General features: G+C 47.4%; 1 protein-coding gene across 3 annotated transcripts in view; it reads left to right on the top strand.

Moving 5' to 3' along the window:
- LOC148391471 (CUB and sushi domain-containing protein 3-like) overlaps positions 1 to 22,291 on the top strand; it is a 47,702-nt gene that overhangs the window by 3,749 nt on the left and 21,662 nt on the right. For all 3 annotated transcript variants that reach the window (XM_088387465.1, XM_088387464.1, XM_088387463.1), the window contains exons 2-30: positions 843 to 1,065; positions 2,192 to 2,304; positions 3,316 to 3,510; positions 4,671 to 4,878; positions 5,174 to 5,286; positions 5,371 to 5,448; positions 5,944 to 6,028; positions 6,741 to 6,865; positions 7,314 to 7,435; positions 9,679 to 9,782; positions 10,019 to 10,131; positions 10,560 to 10,742; positions 11,154 to 11,480; positions 11,942 to 12,136; positions 12,222 to 12,360; positions 12,612 to 12,799; positions 14,209 to 14,397; positions 15,055 to 15,171; positions 15,265 to 15,480; positions 15,876 to 16,064; positions 17,140 to 17,309; positions 17,782 to 17,938; positions 19,069 to 19,260; positions 19,384 to 19,510; positions 19,896 to 20,098; positions 20,179 to 20,370; positions 20,663 to 20,801; positions 21,452 to 21,639; positions 22,016 to 22,210. In XM_088387465.1, the coding sequence (XP_088243591.1) occupies positions 843 to 1,065; positions 2,192 to 2,304; positions 3,316 to 3,510; positions 4,671 to 4,878; positions 5,174 to 5,286; positions 5,371 to 5,448; positions 5,944 to 6,028; positions 6,741 to 6,865; positions 7,314 to 7,435; positions 9,679 to 9,782; positions 10,019 to 10,131; positions 10,560 to 10,742; positions 11,154 to 11,480; positions 11,942 to 12,136; positions 12,222 to 12,360; positions 12,612 to 12,799; positions 14,209 to 14,397; positions 15,055 to 15,171; positions 15,265 to 15,480; positions 15,876 to 16,064; positions 17,140 to 17,309; positions 17,782 to 17,938; positions 19,069 to 19,260; positions 19,384 to 19,510; positions 19,896 to 20,098; positions 20,179 to 20,370; positions 20,663 to 20,801; positions 21,452 to 21,639; positions 22,016 to 22,210 (4,785 nt within the window). The remainder of the gene's footprint in view (positions 1 to 842; positions 1,066 to 2,191; positions 2,305 to 3,315; positions 3,511 to 4,670; positions 4,879 to 5,173; positions 5,287 to 5,370; positions 5,449 to 5,943; positions 6,029 to 6,740; positions 6,866 to 7,313; positions 7,436 to 9,678; positions 9,783 to 10,018; positions 10,132 to 10,559; positions 10,743 to 11,153; positions 11,481 to 11,941; positions 12,137 to 12,221; positions 12,361 to 12,611; positions 12,800 to 14,208; positions 14,398 to 15,054; positions 15,172 to 15,264; positions 15,481 to 15,875; positions 16,065 to 17,139; positions 17,310 to 17,781; positions 17,939 to 19,068; positions 19,261 to 19,383; positions 19,511 to 19,895; positions 20,099 to 20,178; positions 20,371 to 20,662; positions 20,802 to 21,451; positions 21,640 to 22,015; positions 22,211 to 22,291) is intronic.

The raw sequence follows: 22,291 nt of genomic DNA, 5'->3' as shown, positions 1-22,291 counted from the left end.
CAGGCAGGCAGGCAGCCACGCATAACGCACGACTGTGGTCGTGCACATTTTATTTGTACGAATAGTGAAGGTGCAGCCGAGCTCCGCAGATAAACTCCACTCTGGGGCATCAATTTAAGGTCTCTGTCTCAGTTGGCGGGCACTCGCTCGCTCGCTCGCGTGCAAAGCTGGATGTGCAGATGAAAGACTGATTTCTCGTCACTCCACATTTGATCTGAGGCACAAAGCGCAGCTTGCCATTGATCTGGAAGATGTCTTCTGATCAAACAAAATCACGTCGAAATAAAATGACACGATTTCTATTTGGGGTCTTCAAAGGGAAACGTGACCTATGCGCTAGTCGTCTTTCACACCTGACAATCGCCACAAAGCATCGATTATACAAACAAGAAACATTCATGGTGTCAAACATAATTCAAGCCAAGATGGTGTCTGTCCATCATGTCGACTTAAAGTCTCACGGCATGGGGGAGAAAGGATCCCATCAGATGGTGACGGTGCTGTGCTGTGCTGTGCTGTGCTGTGCAGTGGCTGCACGGGCTTCTTCTTGATGGACAGCAGCTTGGCCAACACCCGCTGTTGTGCCACAGACGTCAGATTGGGCAGCGTCATGGCCTCCAGCAACGTACGCTGCTTTTGGCATCTGGAAGGGCTCCAGCTTGGATGGATGGACGGATGGACGGATGGATGGATGGATGGATGGATGGATGGATGGATGGATGGATGGATGGATGGACGGACGGACGGACGGACGGACGGATGGACGGATTTAGAAAGCAACTCAATGCATTCAGTCATCTTCTGTCCTCTCATCGGCATTGCCTGTAACTATTTGTCGCCAGGTTTGGTCCACACATGCGGAGGCACTTTAAAGGGGAAGAACGGCACAATCGAAAGCCCCGGCTTTCCGTACGGTTATCCCAACGGAGCCAACTGTACCTGGGTGATTGTTGCGGGAGACGGCAACAGGATTCATATCGTTTTTCAATCTTTTGCCGTGGAAGAAGAATATGACTTTTTATCTTTGTATGATGGCCACCCGCACCCAGCAAACTTCAGAACAAGGTAAGACGGCAGGCAACCTGCTACCTTCACTTTGAAGTTCCCTCCACCTGCCGCTCGTGGGCGTTGTTGTGTAGTCATGTTGGTTTTCATGGATAGCCCTGAATTGTCTGGGTTACCCCCAAACTTTTGCATAAGAGCAAACTGCAATGAAAATCTTTTCAACATTGTCCTTGTCTTTGAATAGTGCTCTGGGATATAGTATGCTTTTCCATTTCGACCTTCTCAGGATTTGAAGGCTGGATTAGAAAAGGCATGTACACACTATAGTCCTTTCTACAAGAACGCTTTTGAGATGCAACTGTGCGGCAAAAAAAGCAACCAATGTGTTTCAAAGCACTTAAATCGACTGGCGAATATGATTTGGCCTGGGAAAAAAAAAAAATTGTTTGCCTCACTCCATGTATTTACTACTTGTATCAACCCTATGAACAGCCCTGTAATTGGAAACTATTGAAGCTGTAAATATTCTACAGTTTTGACACACGCACGCACGCACGCACGCACACACACACACAGACACACACACACACACACACACACACACTGCAGTTATTTATTTGGCTGACTTTGGTGTAAAGGTTCGGTAACGCAAATGTCCCCCAAATTAGCAAGAGAAAAGCATGCAACAAATTGGGATGACAACGGCGAAGGAGACATTTTGTTTCATGTTCAACTCGTGCTCACGCGACACACAAGCTGACCGAGAGCAGCCGAGCGGAGGGTCGATAGAACACAAGCAAGCGGCGCTGACAAACGGCCGGCCGGCAACGCATCCGGTTTACGACGTTGTGAAACTAAATGGATTTGTTTAGACCTGCACCTCATTTGAAATGCAGTAATGAAGCGGTCTATTACAATAGGTACGCTGGCCGCTTTTCACACACGAGCACGGATGCTTGAATTGCGGAACGGCCGTTATATTGCAGGTGGACAAATTGCGTGCGTATTCAACCATTCTGTCTTTCGTTAGACGCGCAATGGGCACAAGGTATTCATGATTGAGACCGACTGCGAGCTAAGGTGTGCGGAGGCTTGAGCCAAATTTGCATCGGTCCGTTCTTATTCACCGCGTAATCCCAATCTGTGGTCGTTTTGGTCACGGTGTGTCTTTTTTTTCTATCCCTAGGTTAACAGGATTTAGCGTTCCTCCTCCTGTTACCAGTTCTGGCGCCATTTTTTCTCTGAGGCTTACCAGTGACTTTGCAGTAAGTGCTCATGGATTTAAAGCATTCTACGAAGGTAAGAACACCAAAACAGCAGGCTGGACGCCAGCTGAATTGTTTGTTGAAATTGCCGAGGGTTGGTTTGACAGACATTTGCCTCCGAGTCCACGTCCCGCTTTAAAGGAGCGCACTGACGGACGGGTCCGAAAGGTCGGCCTCCTCGCCGCTCCGCTCCCACTCTTTCTAACGAGGCCACCTCCGGGCATTGTGACGATAGACTCGGTCAAGCTCGCAAATCGCCGTCCGGTCTCGAACTTTTTTCTGCCGTTCGACAAGTGCTTCTAGAATTGCATGGCAGATGGCAAACGGAATGGGAGGCGTTATGTGGGTGGTGAACAGCTCGAAGTTGAATTCTACTTGTATGACCATCTTGCTTGCCCTTTCTCCTGCACACATTTTCAGTGAGCTTCCCATCTCTGAAAAGTTGTGTCAAATGGAGCCGTAGCTTTGTTTTGACTGCTCGACTAAGATGTAATGTCTGACATATTGTTTTCAGCCTCTCCTTTTCCATATCTGACAAGCTGATCCACCACTTTCACTGCTGCTCATTGTGAAAAGAACCATTTTCCTTGCTCATCCTCCATCATGCCCTAGCCGAAGCCGTAGCCAGAGCGCGGCCTGGCCTGGCCTGGCCTGGCCTGGCGTGGCCTGGCCTGGCCCTTCTCTTCTCTTCTCTTCTCTTCTCTTCTCTTCTCTTCTCTTCTCTTCTCTTCTCTTCTCTTCTCTTCTCTTCTCTTCTCTTCTCTTCTCTTCTCTTCTCTTCTCTTCTCTTCTCTTCTCGACTACGAGCAGCATTGTAATGGTGACAATATTGTGATGCGTAATAGTAAGAATGACGATCCTCCCATTTGATTGTGGTCTAGTTTCACGATGATCAATATCCAATCCAATTTCCAGAAAGAAATATCTGCAATAGTCATACAGCTCCATGACAGACTGCTGGGAAACCAGAACCCGCTTGTCCCTATTTGAATATTGCGCGAACCCTTTTTCACCCTTATTTTTCTTTTCCTTCTTTCTTGGTTAGAACTGTGGAGCAGCTCATGTGGAAACCCGGGCATTCCGCCCAAAGGCCTGCTGAACGGAACCCAGTTTGTTTTAGGCGCCAAGATCGGTTACAGGTGTATTTCCGGCTATGTCCTGGATGGCCATTCCTTGCTCACTTGTGTCACCAATGCAGCCGGCGTGTCAGTGTGGGACTTCCCCGTGCCAATCTGCAGAGGTAAGACTCAGTGATCCAAAAAGATTTGGATACAACAGTGTCAAAATCTTTTTTTTCATTTTTCTTCTTCTTCCTCAATGTTAACAAATACAAGAGTCAGTGAATGGTTGGTGAGTGCTGAGGTCAAGGTTTTTTTTCATGTTTTTTTTTTTCTCCTTTCTTCCCATCCTTGGATGCTGTTGTTTCAATGTGGTGAAATGATTCATTGTTCCGGTGCTTACAGAAGTGACCATGAATTGGTGTACACAAATGACATTTCCTCAAAACACCCCATTTAATTGATTTATAGGCTCTACGGTCAAGCATCATGTCGTTTATTTGATCGTTTTTTTATCTTTCGAAATCAATCATGACTCATTCCGCTGGAAGGAAATAAATGAAGCGATCTTAAATGAAAGGAAATGAATGTTTGGAGTGATGAGGTGGGAGAGGGGATATCCAATGTAAACTTGTTGGGAACGTTGCCCGTGTACACAAATGATCTCAGTCTGCCTTTGACTAAAGAGTGAACAGAAGCACACCATCATCTCATCCCAGCTCATCTCAGCTCATCGTCTTTTGTGGCAGATGGTGAAAAGAAACCATGCGCAATTTCTCTATTACACTTCCAGCGTTTCTTACATCCTTAAGATGAATGGAATCTTGAACTTATCTGCGCAGTAGGAAAAAGGCCTTGTGAAGATTTGACACATTATTCATTTGGCTGTGGAAGATGTACAGCTGAAATATTAACCGTCAGCTGCTTTTTCATCTCGCCGGAGCTGCCACTGCTATGCCACAACTCGACCCAACAGCTGTTGGGAGCATTTCAAGCATTCTATTTTTGCTCTGCTGCAATAACTACCACAGGCTCTGCTCTTTACCTTGACTCTACTTAGTTGATAAGCATCTGATTGTTGACATCTGGACATTTTAGGCCAATAGTATGTATGGCAGAAAAACATATCAACAATGAATGGGCTAAAAATCAAATTGCATGTGGTCACACTCTCTTCCACATGCACTGACCCCCTAGCCTAGCCTAGCCTAGCCTAGCCGAGCCTGGCCTGGCCTAGCCTAGCCTAGCCTAGCCTAGCCTAGCCTGGCCTGGCCTAACCCAAGCCAATATATTTGTACGCTGCAATCTTTCCATCAACTTTTCACTTGCTTGTCTTTGGCAGCGGAGGACACGTGCGGTGGAACGCTGAGGGGTTCCAGTGGCTTGATATCCAGCTTTGATTCCCCCAGCGGACTGGGCAGCAACGGAGAGTGTAAATGGACCGTCCTAGCTGAGCCAGGGGATACAATCTCATTAGTGTTTACAGAATTCCAAATGGAAGAAAAGTCCGATTATCTTGAAGTGGAGGGATCCCAATCGCCAACAATCTGGTAAATTTGCTTTTGCCGGGGGCTCATCATTTGACAGTTGTGCTACGGAGACTCCTAACGAGAGCGATTAGTGACGATATTGTAAACGACAATGTTGTTTGTGCGCTAAATGTGTCTCATAGTTGAGGGGAATTTCTAACTAGAAAATGTTTCTGTGCCTGAGAAGACATGTAGTACTATATGTGCACAGGTACTATTAGATGCAAGCGTATTTTGATTGATCCTAAAGCGACGTCATGAAGGTGTTCCTGGAATGACACGCTCTTGTTGTCGATGTTGCGCTCTTGGTCTTTAGGCTGACTGGGATGAATATCCCCGCACCCATCATCAGCAACAAAAACTGGCTGCGGCTGCATTTTGTGACAGAGAGCAACCATCGCCACAAAGGCTTCAGGGCTCAGTATCAAGGTAGGACACACTTATTAATCATCTTATTCATTTATTAATCATCACAAAACTTTGTGCGTGTGTGCATGTGTTACTTTCAACTAGTGAAAAATTCCGGAGAGCTTAAATCCAGAGGGGTCAAATTACTACCAGGGAAGGACACCGCTAAGAAACTGTCTTTAAGTAAGTTGCCTGTTTTCATTGGCTTGTGTTGTGGCTGTTTCTTTCTCTCTTGTAATGGAAGTGGATCTCACAGTGATCCAAATAACTGACAGCGCTTATTAACCATTAGTATTCATTTAATAGTATTGCAATTAGGGTGGTTGTTTTAAAACTTTGGCCTCGACAAAAAAGCAAAGTTAGTCATTTGTCTATTGAAGTTGTTTTTTTTAAAAAAAAATTATAATTATGACTTTTTCAGCCACATACGCATTCTATGATTGGTATCTTTGAGAGTAGAAGAGTTGCATTTACCCTCGGTGCTTTAATATGAAGCGCATTCACAAGCTTGCTGCCAAAGAAGCGACCTTTGCAAATGTGACTCTGAAAGATGGAGGCAATTTTTCTAAAACCACCAGCAGCAGCAGCAGCAGCAACCTGCGGTGTTACCTTTCCACTTGTACCCGTGTTTGTGGAATTGCAAAGTTTGTCAATTTGAATGTGTCCCTTTTCCCCCAGTGAATGAAGGAGTCAAGCAGCTGCCCAATTACTGTCCTGATCCAGGAGAGCCAGAAAATGGCAAACAGATTGGCTCAGACTTCAGGTACCGCAGCAGACTTCTTTCAGCCACTTGCTTTTCAAAGGACAATTCAAGGTCAAGGTGGCCTCAACAGAGTCGTTTTTAGTCTGTTGAGTCAACATTTGAAAGAGCACATTCTGAAACTGTGTGAAAAGGAATTTACAGGCTGGAAAAATATAAATAAATTCAAAACAAGCTCCCCCCGAAATGTATTTACGTACGTCTGTGACATCCCCCCCCCCCCCATCATGGCTATTCTATCACGTGGATCTGAACTTGTATGTGCTCCATTTATTTCAAAAGATACATTGAGGATCAAGAGCCTGCTTTTACTGCCACTTTCAGCTATGAAGTTAGCCTCCTCCCCTGACAACTTAGGATATGGTCTTGATGATTTAAATATTACAATTCTGTGAGACTTTTGAACGCTATCATCATCTTATGGCGCTTCTATTTCAAACAAGATGAAGCTATTGAGCTTTACACCCTCTGTGGTCAAGGTCCCAGTCAATCTAGTTATTATAAGAAATATGATCAAGGGAATTTTATTTTTCAGGAATGACGAAAAAACAACGCAGTAGATCATTTACTGACGCACAAAGCTATAATGGCTGATGTTGACGCGTAATCATCGGCATGAAATAAATGATTCATTTGACATTTCATCAGGAGTCACTTTTTGAGGGAATTGATTGCTTTTTCAGGTGATGTTTTTCTTTTTTTCTTCCTCCCTCAGCATCGGAGCAACTGTTCAATATATCTGCGATGAAGACCATGTGCTGCAGGGTTCCAAAACGATTACCTGCCAGCGCATGGCGGAGGTCTTTGCCGCTTGGACCGACCACAGGCCTGTCTGCAAGGGTGAGCAGGGGGGGGGGGGGGGGGTTAGGGTTAGGGTTAGGGTTAGGGGGGGGGGGGGGAGTAGAGAGCAGGAGAGGAGAGGAGAGGAGAGGAGAGGAGAGGAGAGGAGAGGAGAGGAGAGGAGAGGAGAGGAGAGGAGAGGAGAGGAGAGGAGAGGAGAGGAGAGGAGAGTGGTCGGCGTCACCACGCAGCACACACTGGAAAGTTAAATAGTGCACGTTACTTTTCACATTTCAAATGTCCTGACAATACCTGGAGCAACCTTCAGAATGAGATGAATTGTTCTGTTGCTAATAGGCCCACTGTGTGCTCAAACTCAATGACTGCACAAGAATGATGACCGTAGCTTATGCACATTACTTTAGTCTTCTTGAAGGGAAATGTCATATTTCGAGGCTGGCTCTTGATTTGCTGTCATCCTTTCATCTTACTTTTGCCTCTGTTGCAGTGAAAACGTGTGGCTCGAATCTCCTGGGGCCTTCGGGAACATTCACATCGCCTAACTTCCCTATCCAATACGAGAGTAACTCCCAATGCGTGTGGATCATCACCGCCAGTGATCCAAACAAGGTAGTGTACCAAGACAGGATCTCCATTCCCCCCCCTTTTTTTTGGGTTTGTTTTTATTTTCATCTCCTAATATGCATTGCATCTGTTGAAAACACCGCCATGCAGGTGCCCTTTTCATCCCAAGTCTGCAGCTCTCAAGAAAGTGTGAGACTGCAAGCGTTCAATGCAATGACATTGAGTTTCATTACATATGCATTAAAACATGAACAATAGCAGTTTGAGTGGAGCGATGCGTTTTCACAGGTAATATACGTAGATACTATATATATATATATTCTAACTTGAAAAGAATGAAAGTTCATGATCACGTTGCAAATGGCTTGCCTTATTTGACAATGAACGGTTGAAGAAAATTGTTGCCTTTGGGGTGGCCTGAAAAGTGATGGATGATTTCCGCCAGCGTTATGTCTCTTGTACAAACGTCTCTTATTCATTTGTATGCATATTGACAAATTTGACCTTCTGATTGTACCTTTTCCTACCTTTTCTCACCATGCCTCCTTTGCAAAGATACTTTGACTGGAGACCATTTGATGCATTCCAATGCACGTGTTTCTATTTTGCCTTTCATCATTAGCGTCAATCAATGTACATTGAAGTCCAGCTATTGGCACTTGAGCAATTCCGCCCAGTCATCGGAGATTGAGAGAAATAACGATTGAACGAGAGCCCCCGTTGTCCCCAATGTGCCGTTTTGCCAACAGCCCTTCCTGTGGCTCACAATTGCTATTCCGTCCGGTTGGCCACGCGTACGACGACGACCACGACGGTGTCAGTCGGCTGGCCGGCCGGCTGGGCGGCTCACTTTGTTATTGCTTATTAGCAGAAGACGTGCGACTGGCTGGGACCGGCTAGCACGGTGGCAGTGTGCATTCCCTGAGAGACAAAAGCCAGAAGACAGTTGATCCATTCAGTGTTGCTCATTATGCTGTTATGAACGAAAGGTTTTTTGGGTTGGAGAGGGGACTGATAAGAATGATGAAGTGCTCATCCTACGTACGGATGTGACCTTTATTGTATTACAGCATCCGTTCATAACAAATCAATGCATAGGGCGTTGAACTGAGCTAATGAAGCTTTGATATGATGGTATTGTACGAGGATGATGAAGCTTTGAACATTCAAATTCTTCTGCAGTGGAGCACATTTGCTTCATGACAATATTGTAATAGTGACAGACAGCTGAGGAAAACTAAGTCAATTAGGAATTTTGATAAGCAGATTGCCTATATGTATTTCATTTGCGCTTGGAAATAATGTGAAGGGATGTGCCTCTCATCTTCTGATGTACTCTGAAGGCTGTTTGTTATTATTTGAGTGCGTGTGTGCATGTGTGCGTGCAGCAGGAGGCCTGGCTGCCTGCCTGCCTGCCTGCCTGCCTGCCTGCCTGCCTGCCTGCCTGCGTGCGTGCGTGCAACATTGGCAGGCACTGTCTGTTAAAAGCTTATGCGATTAGCACTTCAAGATTTGATGTGATTTGACATATGCGGTATTGCTGTTGGTGATGCAAGATTAAAGAGGCGAGGCGAGGCGAGGCTTAGCGCATGTGCTAGCCAGCTGAAGTTTTTGTTTCAAAGCATTGTGAGATTAAACACGGTATTACTGTCATTAGTTTTTCTCGTCATGGCAGAGTAAAGCTCCCCCCCGCCCCCCCGTGCCCTGATTCTCAAGGCAATATACGGAAAGGGATGGCTCTGGGATGAATTGATATCACTGGTAGTCAATCAAAGATGTAAATCATTTGGAGTGTGCCGCTCGTATGCCTTTAACGGGGTATTGTGTTGACCTAATTCCTGGGCTGGGCCCAAAGTGTGTTTCACGCCCCATTGTCTTTCACGAGACTCGCACTCACTCGGTGGTTATGTTTGCTCACTTTAAATTGACCACTTTATTGCATCTTACTCTCCTTGGCCGTCTTGAATGTGGTCACAGATTAGAAAAGGGCTCGTTGGACAAATGTAAGTTTGATGATGCTTTTCAAGTCGCACAAACTCAGACTGATGGGGTGTTGTCATGCCTTCAAGCTACACCGTCACGCTGTGACCTGGCGTGTGGCCCACAAAACGTGGAGCTCACAAGTCCTTGCTTTATCATGGCTTGAAACAAATGTAACGTCTGGAAGCGATTGATGCGGCGCTTTTAGCCCGATAGATCATGCATCACAAACATAACGAGCGGTCTCTGAAGAGAAGCCTTTGCAAATATTCCGCTCCGAATAAATAGTCGCGTCGTCTTTCCTCCAGGTTATTCAGATCAACTTTGAAGAATTTGACTTGGAGATTGGCTATGATTCGCTAACCATTGGTGACGGAGGGGAAGTCGGGGATTCGAAAACAGTCATACAAGTGTAAGTAGTGAAGTCAATTCATTTCGTCGATTCCAATACCGTTTATTTTGTATGGCGAATGCTGTTGTACGACTGACTGCCTTGATTCTTAATGATATTTATTTGGATGTGTTTTTTTAAATTTATTTTTAAATACGGATTTATTAAAGATTGACTGGTACAGGTTGGATTCCATCACAGCATTTGTTGTGACACAATACGTATGTACTCAATTTGCTTGTTTTCTTTCTCGGTAGACTAACTGGGAGCTTTGTCCCAGACCTGATTGTGAGCATGTCTCATCAGATGTGGCTTCATCTGCAATCTGATGAAAGTGTGGGCTCAATTGGCTTCAAGATCAACTATAAAGGTAGTTTGGGGTTTCTGCCGCCCTCTGTACGCTTGGCCATAAAGCAGTCACTCTGTCACTCTGTTTGGCTGTCAGTCTCCGACTTCCCTTCCCTTCCCTTCCCTTCCCTTCCCTTCCCTTCCCTTCCCTTCCCTTCCCTTCCCTTCCCTTCCCTTCCCTTCCCTTCCCTTCCCTTCCCTTCCCTTCCCTTCCCTTCCCTTCCCTTCCCTTCCCTTCCCTCCCCTTCCCTTCCCTTCCCTTCCCTTCCCTTCCCTTCCCTTCCCTTCCCTTCCCTTCCCTTCCCTTCCCTTCCCTTCCCTTCCCTTCCCTTCCCTTCCCTTCCCTTCCCTTCCCTTCCCTTCCCCGGATGTCGATAGGAGATACCGAACATGCCTCCAGCTTCTTCATTTGTCCTCTCTCCCGTTTGCTGCCTCTACCCTCACCCACAGAAATTGACAAAGAGAGCTGCGGCGATCCGGGCACACCGCTCTACGGCTACCAAGAGGGAAGCGGCTTCTTAAATGGGGACGTTTTGCGATTTGAGTGTCGCTTTGGATTTGAGCTCATTGGGGAGAGGATGATCACCTGTCAAAACAACAATCAGTGGTCTGCAAATATTCCCATTTGCATATGTGAGTGCATTTCGTTCCTCGTCGACAAACGAAGCAATTACTTGGGCGCTTGCAAAGTTCACAATGACACTAAGCTGATTCATGGCAATACAGTCAAATGCCAATGCAGTGCTTTGTAGGATGTCAACAGCAATGCATAGACTGCAAAGGAGTAGCGGTGGCGGGCGGTAAATGGCTGCCTCGTTGAAAAACAGGGCCAGCGGACACTATGCCTGCCGATGGTCACGACCCAAATCTCGCCTGTGCCCTCGCCCAATGGGCTCGCTCTTGTCCAAATTCTAGCTAGCCCTGCCCTGCTCCTTTGCCCACTATGTTTTCATATTTTTGCAAGCGAGCGAGCGCACTCAATGTTCCGGCAGTGGTGTCGCTGTTAAAACACTTGTTAATCGTTTGCCGGCCTTTCTCATTCAGTTCCCTGTTTTTCCAACTTCACGGCTCCCGCGGGGACCGTGCTGTCCCCCGATTATCCGGAAGGCTACGGGAACAACCTGAACTGCGTATGGTTGATTATCTCCGAGCCCGGCTCCAGAATCCACCTGGCGTTTAATGACTTTGACCTTGAACCACCCTATGACTTCCTGACCGTCAAAGACGGCGACCAATCGGGAGCCACTATTTTGGGACGCTTCTCAGGGGCAGAAGTTCCCTCGCACCTGACGTCCAACAGTAACATCTTGCAACTGGAGTTTCAAGCTGATCACTCCATGTCAGGCCGAGGCTTCAACATCACATATAGCAGTGAGTATATCACGCGCTGCTTTGCGCCTTTCAACCCCAAGCGCCCTACGGGGCGGAAAATACGCCGCCGCCGCTGTGGCGTTAAGTGAAATGCTTTTCGCTAATATATAATCGAGGTTATGCCATTCAATGGAGTGTGTATTTTTTCAGGCTGTTTTTACGGCGTGCAAATCCAGAGTTGGAGTAACGTGGCAAAAAGCTGCGCTGCTCAGCTTTTATGCCTCATTAATAGGTAGCGTCAAAGATTTTTCTCTCCGGGCAAAGACACAAGACTAGCAGCTGCTATTGTCGAGAGCAAGCACTTTTGGGTTCCTTGCTGTTTTACAGACAGATCCATCCATTGAGCTTATCTCGTCGACACTAAGCAAGCCATTTGTCACCACAGCACCCTGCTCTGTCCTGCTCGGTCCTGCTCTGTCCTATCCTGTCCTGTCCTGTGCTGTCTTTGTCCTTATTCCAAGCTTTCGGGCATAACGAGTGCCCTGACCCCGGCATACCCCTGAACGCCAGGCGCTTCGGAGACACTTTTCAACTGGGCAGCTCCGTTTCCGTCGCCTGCGAAGAGGGCTTCATCAAGACGCAAGGCACCGACACCATAACGTGCCATCTGGAGGAAGGCCAGGTGATGTGGAGCGGCCTCATTCCCAAATGCGAAGGTACACCGTTCAAAACGCTTGCGCCGTCCGTGCTCACCCCCCCCGAAAAAACACAACGTTGTCTTTTTCTTTTTCCTCCAACCAGCTCCCTGCGGAGGTCACTACTCGGGCACGTCTGGGGTCATCCTCTCTCCGGGATGGCCCAGCTACTACAAAGACTCACTTAGCTGTGAATGGGTCGTAGAAGGCGAGGCAGGACATTCCATCAAGATCATCTTTGACAGGTCGTTACGCCCAAAAGCCGCCGAGTGCCCTTACGAGTTTCCGTTCATTCCGTGATTTTACTCCAGTCAATACATACGTAGTATATGATTTGAATTCCCTGTTTGGCATGCCAATAAAGCTGATTCTGATACGAGCTCCGTAGAAAAGGTGAAAAGCGGTCGCAGAAAAATGTAATTCCTTGCCGTTCATTCGGCAAAAGTGGGCGATTGACTATGTGTGGTCGTTTGTTTCTTTTCCGTTTCTTTTTCAGGTTTCAAACAGAACTTAGCTATGACTTTCTGGAGGTGCACGATGGGCCAAACTTGCTTTCGCCTCTGATTGGATCATTCAATGGAACCCAGGTTCCTCAGTTTCTCTTCAGTACCAGCAACTTCCTGTATTTGCTCTTCACTACGGACAACAGTAGATCCAACAGTGGCTTCAAAATCTTCTATGAAGGTGAGAGCATTTGCATGCAGCTACGGAATGCAAGTGTGTGACATGCGCGTCCATCTTTGCTCTTTATCAGGTTGGGAGCGGAAAGGAGCTAGAGTCAAGTTTGTCACAATTATTTTGAGCCCAAGACTGTCTGGCTGTTGAGAGTGAACATGAATGTAATATGAGTTTCTTCCATTGCAATTGAGGTGAATTTTTGGAGGGGATCCTTGACTCCTTCATGTGGGAAATTCGATGTACAAACTAAGAACAGACACGCCGCAAGACCATTTCCGAATTGGAGCCGTAGCATATGATATGACACACCGCTTATCTTGATTTGCAATGACGTGATTACAGAATTTATCTGTGATTTCCAAGCCAAATAAAAGCAGTAAGCAGAAGATGGAGCGAGCTGCAGAAGAATGACGTTCCACCCCATTCCATTCCATGTCCTTTTCATCTCAGCAGCTCGGAGATATTGGGGTCGGATAGATGGGATCTACGTAAGGCTATGTTCAAAGCGCAGGCCGTGATTTTCTTCTTAAATCTGATCTCGTGTTGACCAAATCAAAGTTTCAGTTCGGTTCAGTTCAGTCGAGAGCAGCCACCCTTTTTGGACCAAGAGACGCTCGCTCGGCATGGGCACGAGAATGAACTTTCCAATGTGCCTCTCTTGCAGTCTTTACATTTTCACAAAAGCATGCATTCTTAAATATGAGAGTATAGTTGTAGAAAGTGGAGATACCTTAAAGGTCACGTGCCATCAAAATCCTTTTTTTTTTTTTTTTTTTTTTTAATGCATAACATATAGGTCAAAAGGAGTCTGCGACATGCTTTAAGTTTGACGTCTATGATGTCTATGGTTTGTCGCTCGCTTGCCGTAACCTTTACAAAGCAAAGACTTGGAAAAGAAGTGCATCTGAATTGGCGGGTGTTGAGCGGCCACCCGCTCAACTGCGAGCAGCAATAACGGCTTCCCAATAACCGGCTGCTTGCGGCCGGCCGCTGGATGCCAACTCCTGCTACCGATACCAGGACGGTGTGAAAAGAAGCACGGCCGGCCGGGGGAATAGCGAGCCAGACAATCGGAGTATCTGGCCTACTTAACAGTGAACCAAAATAGTAATAGCGTTAGCCACACACGATCGAGGACGTGCTCAGGGGAGCCACTGCGCGCACGCGGCCCTGTCCATTTAATTATTTGCCATTTGAATTCTTTTGGTACACTTTTCAATATTAATGTGTTAACTCCTCGTCATTTTTAGACTTCAAGCAGAAAAAAGGGTCGCCCAGTCATGTTTTATAAAAAAAGGAAGGGCAAAAATGGTGGCATTTAAAAAAAAAAAACAACTCTGTTTGCTCAGCGTTATGACCGTATTGATGTTGAGAAGACTGAAACATTCTATCACATGTGCCTGACTTTTTTGCAGTTGTTACAGTGGACACATACTCGTGTATGGATCCTGGAATTCCAGTCAACGGTGTGCGGCTTAGCAATGACCTGTCCATTGGCTCCACAATATCCTTCCAATGTGATCCAGGATACAGGCTAAGCTTGGAAGAACCACTTGTTTGTGAAAAGAACCACTTCTGGAGCCACCCTCTGCCCACTTGTGATGGTATGCCTACACTGCTGTTCGATCAGGTCTGGTCCGTGTCGTGCCGTGCCGTGCCGTGCCGTGCCGTGCGGTGCCGTGCCGTGCCACGCCATGCCATGCCGTTGGAATTAGAAAATAAAAATACCATAACAGCACATACCTACATCTAGGACTTTATGCACAGCAAGTGTGACTTTTTTAAAGAGTCTCCGTGCCAGACGGGCGCCGTTGGGTGTTTGCCACCGGATGATCTTCCCGTACTGACTGGAGTTAAATGGCGCATTGAGCTAATCTCATTTGTACGGAAAGACTTGAAAATCCATTGAAAGTAATGAGCGCAATGAAACTGATTGAATCCCCTAAGTATGCTTGTGTCAGTTAATGGCCAATGCAATATGCTGTTTTCTGACCACATTTCAGTGACATTTGTGAAATATATAGTAGATGTAGGATTTATTGTCTGGGTAGAGAGAGGTTGCTTTGAAACAAGCCGGAGGAAAAAAAAACGGTGTGTTGGCAGAATTACAGGTCGTCATAAAATCCAAAGTAGGATGTGATGTGACTGAAATGCATTATTCATCCAAATTGCTCCTTTCACTTCAGGTGGGGGATTTATTGCTTCATTTACACTTTTCCTCTCCCCCAAGCAGCATTTATCATTCATTATCTTCTCTTCAGCATCCTGCGGCGGGGATATCAAAGGGCCAAGCGGCGTCATCCTCTCGCCCGGCTACCCTGAGCTCTATCCAAACTCCCTCAACTGCACGTGGAGCGTGGAGGTCGGCCATGGAAAAGGTCAGTCACGCGGCGAGCGATTCTTTGGCTCGCAAGCGCGCAATGCATTTGTAAATCATTGCGACGGGTCTCGTCCTTCTTTTCCCCTCCAAGGTGTCCAATTCACCTTCCACTCCTTCAACCTGGAGGATCACCACGACTATCTTCTAATAACAGAAAACGGCAGCTTCGCTCAGCCACTGGCTCGACTCACCGGGTCGGAGAGGCCGGCCCTGGTTAATGCGGGCCTGTACGGCAACTTCAAAGCGCAGCTCCGCTTCATTTCAGACTTCTCCATATCTCTTCAGGGATTCAACATTTCCTTCTCAGGTACGAGAGCGAGCGAGCGAGCGAGCGAGCGAGCGGAAGGGTGCTTCGTTGCTCCGGCCAAATGTTTTCCCGCTGTTCACTCGAGCAAAGACTAACCTGTGAATATTCATGAAATGACCGTGTGTTCTTTTGTCTGTGTGCATGTGCAATTCTTTATCCTTACATGCTCTGGAATTAGCATCTCAAGATTGAACCTTTCATGATCTTTGAAATGTGCCACATTGATTGCCATGTGGTCCACACGATAGATATCAAATGACAGCAAGAGTGCAGCGGAAGCCAACCGAACGGCAAAGCTATGCAAATGACCGTTGCCGTCCAACGGAGTGGATTAGGAAGACGGACGGCAAAGCAAAGGATGACAATTGATGAGTTTGCAATGTCCTGATTTGTAGAGTATGACCTGGAGCCCTGTCAGGACCCCGGGGCACCTCGCTTCGGCCGCCACGCGGGCTCCACCTTTGGCATCGGCGACACCCTTTTGTTCCGTTGCAACGCCGGCTATCGGCTGCAGGGGGCAAAGGAGATTGCGTGCCTGGGAGGTGGCCGCCGGATGTGGAGTGCCCCTCTGCCAAGGTGTGTGGGTACGTTGCAGTCATTCTTTCCTCTCCGGTACAGTCCCTTCCTTCTTTGCATTCAAACTACTTCCACTTGATAGCTTCTCTTTTGGCCAAATGCAATTAAGCAAACGCCGTCGGGCCTCAAAGACGACGGTAGCATCCAGCCCGTAGGCACCGTGTAATAGCTGACTCGTGAGCTAGTGTGCTGACATTTCATAGCAAAGGCATTTTGTCATTTGCTGTCTCATCACGCCCTGAATTAGTTTGCGTGAAATGCGATTGCAAAATCGGATTCTTGGCTCGCCCGTCAAGTGCACGGACCGCAATGAACTTGTAAAGAAATGTTGCACGGCTGTGCTGTAAACAACGGGGGAGGCTTCTTCTGAACGCTCCTTGTTGAATTGGCTTCCTACTTTGAAATATTCACGTTCGATTGAAGGACACAAATGCTGCTGCTGCTGCTGCTGCTGCTGCTGCTGCTGCTGCTGATACTGCTGCTTGGAATGGAAGTAGCAAAAAGGAAAATCCCCATACATCTATCGCGTCTCTTCCCACTCAAAGTCTTACATCAGAATATTGAAGTTAGCAAAGTCATTGTTCACAATCGAGCAATTCCAGCCTCATGCGAGACGTTTTTATAGCACAGAGCAAATCACCATGATTCCTCCCATGCTCAGTGAAGCAAACATGGATCTTCAAAACGGGTTCATGTTTGCAAATTGGAAAAAGAGGAAACAAAAGTGTTTTGCTACAAACCAAGGGAAGCACAGATATGATCTTTGGATCAATTATCCACAGCATTAATCAAAAGAGAGTTATACGTAGTATCATCTCTGTCGCTACAAAGATAATAGTCATCATTTTGATTGAGAGGGGATTCATTTATGCAGTATTGCATTGACATCCAAGTTACAAGTGCAGCGCATCACACAGAGATGTTTTTTGGTTAGGCCATTTGTCAAGAGATATCGCAACCGCTTTCACACTCGAAACGTTAGCGAGCTGAAGGGCGCTTAGCGCTAAGAATACTCTTGTTGCCGTACTCTCCATTTTTCTCTCTGTGTGTTAATTATGCGTTTGTTTGTTTGTTTGTTTTCAGCTGAATGCGGATCAACCGTCTGGAAAAATGAGGGTGTTCTTTTGTCGCCAAACTATCCGTCGCCATACGACAACAACCACGAATGCGTGTACAGTATTCATGTTGAAAAAGGCAAAGGCATCAACGTCACAGCCGTCGCCTTTCAACTTGCACAAGGGGACGTCCTCAAGGTAAAGAAGGTGCTGCTCTCCTTTCCCAAAAAAGGGCCAGATCAGCTTTTCAAAATGAATACATACACTTTTTATTCCATGGAAAGGGCTAAAGACTTTTTGTGCAAAGCGGAAGCTACTTTGCAGCCTCGGAAGCCTTAGCATGACTAGATGAATCAAATGAGTGATGCAGATTGGCCTCTATCTCCGCAGGAGCTCTGTCTTTGGAGTGCAGATGTCTAATGGTGTGCGTGTGTGTGATCAGTAGCGCGTGTCAGCCATCCGTCCCACTGGCGGGCTGGCTGGGCTCTTGTGTCAATGACAAACACATTTTCTTGACAAAATGCATTCCAGCAGCCCAATGTGTCCCCAATATCAAGTCAAAGGACTTGTGGTGTCCTGCGTTGAATTTGGGACATTGGATTTGCTGCGCCACGGCCACCAGAGTGAATGGCACAAACGGCGGTTGTGTTTCCTCTGCCCGCGGTGGCAGGTGTACGATGGTAAAGACGGCGCAGCCGCACTCCTCAGCACCTTCACGGGCACGTCCATGCAAGGTCTCTCGCTGAGCAGCACTTCCAATGACATGTGGTTGGAATTCTACTCTGACCAGGAAGGAACAGCCGCAGGTTTTCGCCTCAAATACCACAGTAAGTTGTTGCACTTTGTTTCCTTGCTTTAAGGCGTGCAAAAAAAACCCCAACCCTTTTCATTTCCATCTCGCCCTTCCTTGCCGTCTTTAATATTTAAGCCTTTTGGCACAGCGTGGTGGATTCCAAAAGCCAATGCAATTCTCGCCGTTCCTATGATTTTCTTTTCGCTCATTAGGATGGCAGCTCGCTGGCTGGCTGGCTGGCTGGCTAGCTATTTAAAGGGGGAAAAGTCTCGCTGTTTCTCAACGGCATCATGCTGGAGCCTTGGGGCGCCAGGCGGGGGACACCCTCCACTGGTTGCCAGGCACATTTGCACTCACCAGCAATTTGGAGCGTTCAGTCGGCCTCCCTCCCATGCGCGCTTTTGGAATGTGGGTGGAAAGCGGAGTAGCCATGTGCGTACAAGAAGAGCGTGCACGTGACAGACAGAGTGTACCCGTCGTGTTCTATTTGAGCCCCAAAAAATCTGGAAAAGTCAAAACACGTCTCTGCGCATGATTATGTTCAAACATGTATTCAGAAAATGTACGCGACATGATTTGAAGCATCATATGTAGTATATGGAAAAGCTTTCAAGTGGGATATTTCTGCACGTTGGGTTGCAGCATCAAAATATTCCCCCTTTGGCTTTCACAAGTGCAGAACCAATGGCATCAAAGCTGATGTATGAAAAGGGGGAGGGAGGGAGAGCGGGCGTTAATCGTACGACCACTTTGATTGTTCCTCTGAACGTGAAATCTGGCGTCATGGTTTTTATTAAATGTGAGCCGCTTCTGATTTACTCTACTGGGCATGACACTTGTAATGCTACCATAACATCTGGCATGGGCAAAGAGCTCACGTTAAGGCCAGACTGTAAATCTGCTGCTACTGCTGCTGCCGCCGCCGCCGCCTTGGAACGAGACCGCACCTCCCATTTGTGCGCTTAAGGCTTGAAAAGTCCACTCTAGCCATCATTCAATTTGAAGAAGCTATCCTTTACTACAGCATCATAAAATGGCTCATTACTTGGCAATCAATGGCCATTAACAACACAGAAGAAAAACTGTGCTCCAAATTAGCGATGGATTCAAATGTGTCACTGCCGTTGTTTTTGTTTCTCACGTACCTGAATATGACTCCTTCAGGTATTGAGCTATCCCATTGCGACGAACCCGGCGTGCCCCAATTTGGCTTTAAAGTCAGTGACCGGGGTCACTTTGCCGGAAGCGCCGTCTCCTACGGCTGTGACCAAGGTTACACCCTTCACGGCAGTCAAACGCTCAAGTGCATGACTGGAGAGAGAAGGGCGTGGGACAGCGCTCTACCATCATGTATAGGTAAGCCCGTCGACCTTCCCGTGCGGCGTACAGTGGAGAGACGCCCCGACATGATGTATGACTGGAAGGATGGGGGGCGGAGAAAAAAATCCCTAATATATTTTTGTGTGCGTTCACATTCAGCCGAGTGTGGTGGCAATTTTAAGGGCAAATCTTCAGGGCGCATCCTTTCACCCGGTTACCCCTTTCCCTACGACAACAACCTGAGGTGCACGTGGACCATTGAGGTCATCTCTGGAAATATTGTCAGGTAACTCCAGTTATTAAGTGACAAGGAGCGAGTGGAAAGCGGCATTTCGGTTGACCAACGCCCCGATGAGCGGGTAATGAGGAACAGGTGGCAGGCAATGAGCGCCGACCGGCCGGCCGGCTGCTGGCCAGGGTGCAGGTGGAGCGCAGACGTGACACTTTTCGAGTGGCCACGAAGTTGAAGCAAAAGGTTCGGCTTCTTATCGGAGCTCGAGTTGAGCCAGCCGTGCTATTGGCTTGCCACCTGCAAATTTGCATTCTTTTTTTTTTTCATTTGTTGTATTTTGCTTTTGACTGGAGTCTAATTTGGCCACCGGTTTTAGTTGTTGCAACAAGCGTGACTTGAGCCAGCCCGACCGACCACGCCGTTCTTTCTCCTCTGGCAGCCTCCAGTTTCTGGCTTTCGACACGGAGGCGTCCCACGATATTCTGAAGGTGTGGGACGGGCCTCCGGAAAATGAAATGTCTCTAAAGGAAGTGAGCGGCTCGCTGCTGCCCGAGGGAATTCACTCCACTCTCAATGTGGTCACCGTTCAGTTTGAAACGGATTTTTACATCACCAAGTCTGGCTTTGCCATCGACTTCTCCAGTGAGTCTTTTCTTCAATCCGCAACGGTTGTAGGCTAATGCTAACGACGCCTCTACTTTTGCGTGCCTTTCTTTCCTTAGGTTCTCTTGCCACCGCCTGCAGAGATCCCGGCGTTCCCATGAACGGCAGTCGTGTAGGGGAAGGGCGGGAGCCTGGCGACTCGGTCACCTTCTCTTGTGATTCGGGATATGAATTGCAGGGGGAGAGCAAAATCACCTGCATCCAAGTGGAAAATAGATACTACTGGCAACCCAGCCCGCCAAGCTGCATTGGTGAGAAATGTGGGAGGGAGGGAGGGAGGGAGGGAGACAGACGGATGAGTAAAAGTGACAGAGTGAGAGAGGGCTGATGGCAGCATCTCATTTTTGCTGTACTAATTAGTAGGTGGACAAATCCACTCAGCACCACTGTGCGCATTTACGTCTCGGGCTAAGAACTGGTTTGACTTGAGCGCTGCAAGTGTGTGTGTGTGTGTGTGTGTGTGTGTGTGTGTGTGTGTCTGCTCAAGTGCATTTCTATTTGCAAATGTTCAATCTATTGCCTCTGCTCTTTATTCTTCTGCAGCTCCATGTGGGGGGAATGTGACTGGCTCTTCTGGATTCCTCCTGTCCCCCAACTACCCACACCCCTACCCACACAGTAAAGACTGCGATTGGCTGATCGCTGTCCACTCTGACTATGTCATCTCCTTGGCTTTTATCAGGTACTACGTACGTATGTATATTCATCTCAGTGACGAGAGGGAATTTGAACCAGCCCTAGTTTGTCTTTTGGCGCAAGAAACACACGTGCATCAGAGGTGTGTGTGAGAGATGCTGCAAAAGCCGATATACCTACGTATGCTGAAAATCACCTCATTTGCGTGTGCCTTGCAGGAAGGATGGCAGTCATTTACTATGCTGCATGATACTCCGAAGCCTTCCATTATTAATAAAAAATTAGGCGCGAGTCTGGCAGGCTCTAAGATGAGCTAGTCCTTCACTTCACTCTGGAGTCATTTTTCATGAGAATCGGTCGCATGTTTCATTTCTCTTCCTTTTGCCTCGCAAAATAAACATGTTTCCGCTTTGTGACCTGGGATTGCCAAATGAAAGGATTGAGGCATCCATTTTAAATGGTCGGACCCAAATGCAGCTAGCGCTAAGCCATTTCCATTCATTTCATATGTTTCGGTTCTCCTTTTTGGCTACTCTGATTTGATCTGCCTATATTAAGCCATGATACGAAAGGATCTTTTGGCACTGGGAAGATTTTGCGCCACCTTGTCGCAACAATTGGGACTTTTTCAACAAGTTACGGCGGATAGAGCCCGTATCTCGACGTTTGATCCCATCGGGTCCGATTGTCTTGCAGCTTCAGTATCGAGCCCAACTACGATTTCCTGTACATCTACGACGGGCCAGAGAGCAGCGCTCGTCTGATTGGCACTTTTCAGGATAGCAAACTGCCCGAGAAGATCGAGAGCTCCTCCAACTTCATGTTCCTGGCGTTTCGTAGCGACGGCTCTGTGAGCTACACCGGCTTTCATTTGGAGTACAAAGGTACTGTGGGGATGCTCTGCACGTGCGCTATTTTGTGCATGTTTGAGGTTGACTGGATGGATGGATGGATGGATGGATGGATGGATGGATGGATGGATGGATGGATGGATGGATGGCTGGATGGATGGATGGATGGATGGATGGATGGACGGACGGACGGACGGACGGATGTTTCTTTTCCAAGACTGCACTTATTATTTACAACTCTTGATGTTTCATGAGTTGACCGAAAGAGTCCCTGGCGATACGTAGCAGTAATGTGTGCGCGCTGCAAACGTCTCGCGTTTACTGGAAACGTCTTGCGTTTACTGGCAACGTCTTGTGTTTACTGGCTGGCACAGCAGTCCTCTTGTGAACCTCGTCTTGTGATTGGCAGCCAAACTGCGGGAGGCCTGCTTTGATCCGGGCAATGTGATGAACGGCACCAAAATGGGCACCGATTACAAGCTGGGATCCATGGTTACGTTTCATTGTGAGCCCGGATACCTCTTGGAAGGCTACTCCACTTTGACCTGCGTCATGGGCGACAGCAAGAGACCGGAATGGGATCGAAGCAAGCCCACTTGTCAAGGTGAGAGCTGCCGAGCGCCGATAAATGCTCTGCGGCGTGACGCCGAGATGCGTAAAGAGCACGGAAGCCGTGGGAGAGGGT

Source organism: Syngnathus floridae, chromosome 10, assembly GCF_059516105.1.
Source record: "Syngnathus floridae isolate MCC-2025c chromosome 10, RoL_Sflo_1.0, whole genome shotgun sequence".
NCBI classification, from domain to species: domain Eukaryota; kingdom Metazoa; phylum Chordata; class Actinopteri; order Syngnathiformes; family Syngnathidae; genus Syngnathus; species Syngnathus floridae.
Note: the sequence above shows the minus strand (reverse complement) of the source record. Positions and strands in the feature narration are given on the sequence as shown.